This window comes from Lolium rigidum, chromosome 7 (assembly GCF_022539505.1).
Source record: "Lolium rigidum isolate FL_2022 chromosome 7, APGP_CSIRO_Lrig_0.1, whole genome shotgun sequence".
In the NCBI taxonomy this organism is placed as follows: Eukaryota; Viridiplantae; Streptophyta; class Magnoliopsida; order Poales; family Poaceae; genus Lolium; species Lolium rigidum.
Genome location: NC_061514.1, coordinates 89,467,530 through 89,474,891, shown reverse-complemented (window position 1 = coordinate 89,474,891; position 7,362 = coordinate 89,467,530). Strand labels below are relative to the sequence as shown.

The 7,362-nt window shown below is 53.7% G+C and overlaps 1 protein-coding gene across 1 annotated transcript; it reads right to left on the bottom strand.

Moving 5' to 3' along the window:
- Positions 1–222: 222 nt before the first annotated feature.
- LOC124677042 (14 kDa proline-rich protein DC2.15-like) lies at positions 223–624 on the bottom strand. The gene has a single exon (XM_047213041.1). It carries the CDS (start codon positions 622–624, stop codon positions 223–225), a length of 402 nt encoding a protein of 133 aa, XP_047068997.1.
- Between the last annotated feature and the right edge of the window lie 6,738 nt (positions 625–7,362).

Sequence of the window (7,362 nt, the reverse complement as noted above, 5' to 3'; positions counted from 1 at the left end):
CATGAAGGAGGATCGAACGGACTGGCTGCATACGATACTCTGCGTATGCCTGCATATGCAGATCACATGTAGCTAGCACCTCAAGTAGCAAACAAACAAGCAAACAAGCAAATGTGCAAACAGTTAAGCGAGTAGAATAGTTTCCTCTCCGAGAAGCAACGTCTCAAGACATGCATATCTTGCTCGGCAGCACCTGAGTCGATGGACCGAGAGACTGATCGCTTAGCACTTGAATCCGGTAGGCACACTCCTGCCGCAGTGGTTGAGGACGAGGCTGAGATCGATAGGGAGGTTAAGTTTGATGCCGAGGATGTTGGCCTTGAGTACCGTGCAAAGGCACACGGCGGCCTCGAGGTCGACGAGCCCTTCCAGCAGCGGGCAGCACGGCAACGTGGGGGGCACGCCCACCTTGGCCTTGATCAGTCCCAGCACATTGGCGCACACGCCAAGCTTCAGCGCGTCGCGCGGGCACCTGCCGAACGATGCTGGTGTTGGGGTGGGAGTCGAAGGCGTCGACGGGGTTGGTGTAGCAGGCGTCGGGCAGTTCCCCCCGCACGCGCTGGCCATGGAGAACACGACCAGGTTCACAGCGAGGAACAGCGCGATCGATGCCTTGCTTGCCATTGCTGCGAGTGATCACTACACCACGCAGAAGCTCAGAGCAAAATGATCGATTGGCTCTGGAACTGTAGACTGCTAGGCGATTGTGATGCTCTGAGATGGTGCTTGGGTTTGGTATTTATAGGTGAAAGAGTGGTGCAATGCTGATTAATTATTAGCGTGTTATCTTGCCCGTGAACTTTGCATGTGAGGGCGATTAGGAGTTCCAATCTGGATCGGTATACGAAGAATGTACAATACGTTGGTTCAATAATTTGTAATGACACTAGTGACCAAGTTCCTGCATGTCGCAGCATTAGTGGATGCATGTTGAGTAGTTTGTTCCTGCTTGCTGATTGATGTTATTCTAGATTATTGCAACCTGGATGTATTGCATCTACCAGTTCACGGACGGGCCGAACTGCCGGAGTACAGCTAGCTAGCTCGAGCCAGAGGAATCATAAAATATACAAGGAGCAACTTGTTTGAATCGTTCCAAGCAATACAACCATATTCGAACATGAATAGAACCAAGCTGTTTCTTCAGATGGTTACTCATGAATCATGGTAGCTCAGAGCTCTATCCTCTTGGCCATCACTCTGTAAGGAAATCAGGTCCCAAGTAACTTGTTCTGCGTACGAGGTATATATGGTGACTTCGGAAATGTGGCTTCACTACGGGAGAGACGGCATGTGCCGACGGCCAGCCGATGTGCCGACGGCCAAATGTCGGGGCCGTCGGCACAGAGGCCCTGGTCGACCGGCGACGGAGCTGACCGTCGGCACAGGCCGGCCGTCGGCACACTGCTGGCTACACCGACGGTCACCGTCGGCGCAAATCGGACCGTCAGCACAGAAAGGTGGCGACCGAAGGTCACCGTCGGCACAGCCACGGCCGTCGGTACACGCGCAGACAGGCGGGCCCAGCCGTTAGGCTGTCACGGCGCCGTCTACAGTGTGCCGACGGTAGCCCACGGCGCAACGGCGGCCGTCGGCACAGGGACTGAAAACTGGGTCCCCCTTCTTCTGTGCCGACGGTCACCCACGGCACAAACAAGGCCGTCGGCACAGCTATTTTTTTTGTTTTTCCATTTTTTTTTGCACCAAAGAGATAATTATTAATCCCAATCATTTTTTTTGTTTATTTATTTCTCACTGCTATTTTGGCGAACCCCTTTGCGGGAAACCTATATATATGTATAAGGGCGGTATAGAACCCCTTCGCCAGAAATCGAACCTCGGAGGGGGTGAATGGCCCACACACGATACAAAATACTTAAGACCCACACACGATACAAAGTACTTAAATAACTAATCTCACACACATACCAAAGCGCTTACAGAACTAGACCCACACACGAACTGAAACAGTACAAAGAACTACACCCACACAGAGGAAGCAAAACACTTAAAGAAACTACACCCACACACATGAACCAAAACACTTAAAGAACTAGACCCACACACAAACCAAAGCATTTAAAGAACACTGGGTCGACACATGACCCGCTAGACACACGGACTCGACACACACACATTAATCGGAGAAGTCGAAATCTTCATCCTCGCTGGGGGTGTCCTCTGAAGCGGTGGTTGTGAGGTTCCACGACCACCGTTCATCATTCTCCCCCCATGTCGACGTCTCTCCTTTGGCGTACTCTGCTTCAACCTCGGCCTTCCTGCGCCGCTTTCCCGCCCTCCTCTCTCTCCCGTACGTCCGCTTCTCCTTCCGAATGCGCGCGTTGCCTCGACGTCTCCGGGATGGTCTCCGCGCCACCGTGCCATGAACTGCTCGTCCGCCTCGGTGGTATCAATCCGCCGCTGGCCAGCCCCGTACCGCCGCGCTTCACCCCGTGAGCGAAGTAGTGGCTCGGAGAGAGACTCGAGCTTCCGTCGGAGACCTGACCTCCGGGAAGTTCATTTCGTGGCGCGGCCGGCCAAACCTCCAAGCCGCAACGTCGTATGCACGGGCAGCAGCCTCCTTCGTGTAGAAGGTGCCGAGCCACACACGCGTACCACCGGCGGTGATTTCAGCCGCGAAATGTCCCGCAGGCCGCAGGCGAACGCCGATGAAGCCCGTGTTGCTACGGCGACGAGGAGCCATCTCAGCGGCAGCTCAGCTCAGAGGATTTTGTGGTTCTATTGGATGAGAGAAGTGATGAAGGGAGAAATGTTGCTGGTGCTGTTAGTGGAGAAGCCATGGCTATATATAGGCCGACGAGGGGCTGAAACGGCGGGAAAACATGGCGGGAAAGGGTGGGCGGGAAAAAAGGGCGGGAGAGAAGCAGCGGGAAAGGGTGGGCGGGAAAAAAGGGCGGGAGAGAAGGAGCGGGAAAGGGTGGGCGGGAAAAAAGGGCGGGACGAAGCGGCGGGAAAAGGGTGGGCGGGAAAAAAAGGGCGAGGAGAGATTCGCATGTATAGGGGGAACTCCTCGGAGGTGAACCGGAGAGAACCTTGGGATCATAGGGTATGATACTTGTTTCCACATGTACCTATGACCTAAGCAAGCTCAAACGTAGGCATACGCCCACCGGGGAACCCCGATGGGATGCGATCAAAGGGGTAGACGGCGCGGTCAACGGAACTAGGGTTTCGTCGTAAATCGAGCATCGGACCTAGGGAATGGCCCCAAAATTTGTGTGTGTCCACATGGCATGCACAAAAGTGATTTGAGATGGTTCTATATCCAATGCTACCCCTCCGGGTGTGCCCGGCTTCTCGGACATGGGGTTCCTACACTTAGGCGGATTCTCGCATGTATAGGGGGAACTCCTCGGAGGTGAACCGGAGAGAACCTTGGGATCATAGGGTATGGTACTTGTTTCCACATGTACCTATGACCTAACCAAGCTCAAACGTAGGCATACGCCCACCGGGGAACCCCGATGGGATGCGATCAAAGGGGTAGACGCGCGCGGTCAACGGAACTAGGGTTTCGTCGTAAATCGAGCATCGGACCTAGGGAATGGCCCCAAAATTTGTGTGTGTCCACATGGCATGCAAAAAAGTGATTTGAGATGGTTCTATATCCAATGCTACCCCTCCGGTGTGCCCGGCTTCTCGGACATGGGGTTCCTACACTTAGGCAGATTCTGCATGTATAGGGGGGAACTCCCTCGGAGGTGAACCGTAGAGAACCTTGGGATCATAGGGTATGATACTTGTTTCCACATGTACCTATGACCTAAGCAAGCTCAAACGTAGGCATACGCCCACCGGGGGACCCCCGATGGGATGCGATCAAAGGGGTAGACGGCGCGGTCAACAGAACTAGGGTTTCGTCAGAAATCGAGCATCGGACCTAGGGAATGGCCCCAAAATTTGTGTGTGTCCACATGGCATGCACAAAAGTGATTTGAGATGGTTCTATATCCAATGCTACCCCCTCCGGGTGTGCCCGGCTTCTCGGACATGGGGTTCCTACACTTAGGCAGATTCTGCATGCATGTATAGGGGGAACTCCCTCGGAGGTGAACCGGAGAGAACCTTGGGATCATAGGGTATGATACTTGTTTCCACATGTACCTATGACCTAAGCAAGCTCAAACGTAGGCACACGCCCACCGGGGACCCCGATGGGATGCAATCAAAGGGGTAGACGGCGCGGTCAACGTGAACTAGGGTTTCGTCGGAAATCGAGCATCGGACCTAGGGAATGGCCCCAAAAGTTGTGTGTGTCCACATGGCATGCAAACACGTGATTTGAGATGGTTCTATATCCAATGCTACCCCTCCGGGTGTGCCCGGCTTCTCGGACATGGGGTTCCTATACTTAGGCAGATTCTGCATGTATAGGGGGGAACTCCCTCGGAGGTGAACCGGAGAGAACCTTGGGATCATAGGGGATGGTACTTGTTTCCACATGTACCTATGACCTAACCAAGCTCAAATGTAGGCATACGCCCACCGGGGGAACCCCGATGGGATGCAGTCAAAGGGGTAGACGGCGCGGTCAACAGAACTAGGGTTTCGTCGTAAATCGAGCATCGGACCTAGGGAATGGCCCCAAAAGTTGTGTGTGTCCACATGGCATGCACACAAGTGATTTGAGATGGTTCTATATCCAATGCTACCCCCTCCGGGTGTGCCCGGCTTCTCGGACATGGGGTTCCTACACTTAGGCAGATCTCGCATGCATGTATAGGGGGGAACTCCCTCGGAGGTGAACCGTAGAGAACCTTGGGATCATAGGGTATGATACTTGTTTCCACATGTACCTATGACCTAAGCAAGATCAAACGTAGGCATACGCCCACCGGGGGACCCCCGATGGGATGCAGTCAAAGGGGTAGACGGCGCGGTCAACAGAACTAGGGTTTCGTCAGAAATCGAGCATCGGACCTACGGAATGGCCCCAAAATTTGTGTGTGTCCACATGGCATGCACACAAGTGATTTGAGATGGTTCTATATCCAATGCTACCCCTCCGGGTGTGCCCGGCTTCTCGGACATGGGGTTCCTACACTTAGGCGATTCGCATGCATGTATGGGGGGAACTCCCTCGGAGGTGAACCGTAGAGAACCTTGGGATCATAGGGTATGATACTTGTTTCCACATGTACCTATGACCTAAGCAAGCTCAAACGTAGGCATACGCCCACCGGGGGACCCCCGATGGGATGCAGTCAAAGGGGAGACGGCGCGGTCAACGGAACTAGGGTTTCGTCGGAAATCGAGCATCGGACCTAGGGAATGGCCCCAAAATTTGTGTGTGTCCACATGGCATGCACACAAGTGATTTGAGATGGTTCTATATCCAATGCTACCCCTCCGGGTGTGCCCGGCTTCTCGGACATGGGGTTCCTACACTTAGGCAGATTCTGCATGTATAGGGGGGAACTCCCTCGGAGGTGAACCGGAGAGAACCTTGGGATCATAGGGGATGGTACTTGTTTCCACATGTACCTATGACCTAACCAAGCTCAAACGTAGGCATACGCCCACCGGGGGACCCCGATGGGATGCGATCAAAGGGGTAGACGGCGCGGTCAACAGAACTAGGGTTTCGTCAGAAATCGAGCATCGGACCTAGGGAATGGCCCCAAAAGTTGTGTGTGTCCACATGGCATGCACACAAGTGATTTGAGATGGTTCTATATCCAATGCTACCCCCTCCGGGTGTGCCCGGCTTCTCGGACATGGGGTTCCTACACTTAGGCACATTCTGCATGTATAGGGGGGAACTCCCTCGGAGGTGAACCGGAGAGAACCTTGGGATCATAGGGGATGGTACTTGTTTCCACATGTACCTATGACCTAACCAAGCTCAAACGTAGGCATACGCCCACCGGGGGACCCCGATGGGATGCGATCAAAGGGGTAGACGGCGCGGTCAACAGAACTAGGGTTTCGTCAGAAATCGAGCATCGGACCTAGGGAATGGCCCCAAAAGTTGTGTGTGTCCACATGGCATGCACAAAAGTGATTTGAGATGGTTCTATATCCAATGCTACCCCCTCCGGGTGTGCCGGCTTCTCGGACATGGGGTTCCTACACTTAGGCAGATTCTGCATGTATAGGGGGGAACTCCCTCGGAGGTGAACCGGAGAGAACCTTGGGATCATAGGGTATGGTACTTGTTTCCACATGTACCTATGACCTAACCAAGCTCAAACGTAGGCATACGCCCACCGGGGGAACCCCGATGGGATGCAGTCAAAGGGGTAGACGGCGCGGTCAACAGAACTAGGGTTTCGTCAGAAATCGAGCATCGGACCTAGGGAATGGCCCCAAAATTTGTGTGTGTCCACATGGCATGCACAAAAGTGATTTGAGATGGTTCTATATCCAATGCTACCCCCTCCGGGTGTGCCCGGCTTCTCGGACATGGGGTTCCTACACTTAGGCAGATTCTGCATGTATAGGGGGGAACTCCCTCGGAGGTGAACCGTAGAGAACCTTGGGATCATAGGGTATGATACTTGTTTCCACATGTACCTATGACCTAAGCAAGCTCAAACGTAGGCATACGCCCACCGGGGACCCCGATGGGATGCGATCAAAGGGGTAGACGGCGCGGTCAACGAACTAGGGTTTCGTCGTAAATCGAGCATCGGACCTAGGGAATGGCCCCAAAATTTGTGTGTGTCCACATGGCATGCACAAAAGTGATTTGAGATGGTTCTATATCCAATGCTACCCCCTCCGGGTGTGCCGGCTTCTCGGACATGGGGTTCCTACACTTAGGTAGATTCTGCATGCATGTATAGGGGGGGAACTCCCTCGGAGGTGAACCGGAGAGAACCTTGGGATCATAGGGTATGATACTTGTTTCCACATGTACCTATGACCTAAGCAAGCTCAAACGTAGGCATACGCCCACCGGGGACCCCCGATGGGATGCAGTCAAAGGGGTAGACGGCGCGGTCAACAGAACTAGGGTTTCGTCAGAAATCGAGCATCGGACCTAGGGAATGGCCCCAAAAGTTGTGTGTGTCCACATGGCATGCAAACACGTGATTTGAGATGGTTCTATATCCAATGCTACCCCCTCCGGGTGTGCCCGGCTTCTCGGACATGGGGTTCCTATACTTAGGCAGATTCTGCATGTATAAGGGGGAACTCCCTCGGAGGTGAACCGGAGAGAACCTTGGGATCATAGGGAATGGTACTTGTTTCCACATGTACCTATGACCTAACCAAGCTCAAATGTAGGCATACGCCCACCGGGGAACCCCGATGGGATGCAGTCAAAGGGGTAGACGGCGCGGTCAACAGAACTAGGGTTTCGTCAGAAATCGAGCATCGGACCTAGGGAATGGC

Bases quoted from the DNA above. Each gene is read 5' to 3' on its own strand.
- LOC124677042 (XM_047213041.1), bottom strand. From the start codon at position 624: ATGGCAAGCAAGGCATCGATCGCGCTGTTCCTCGCTGTGAACCTGGTC.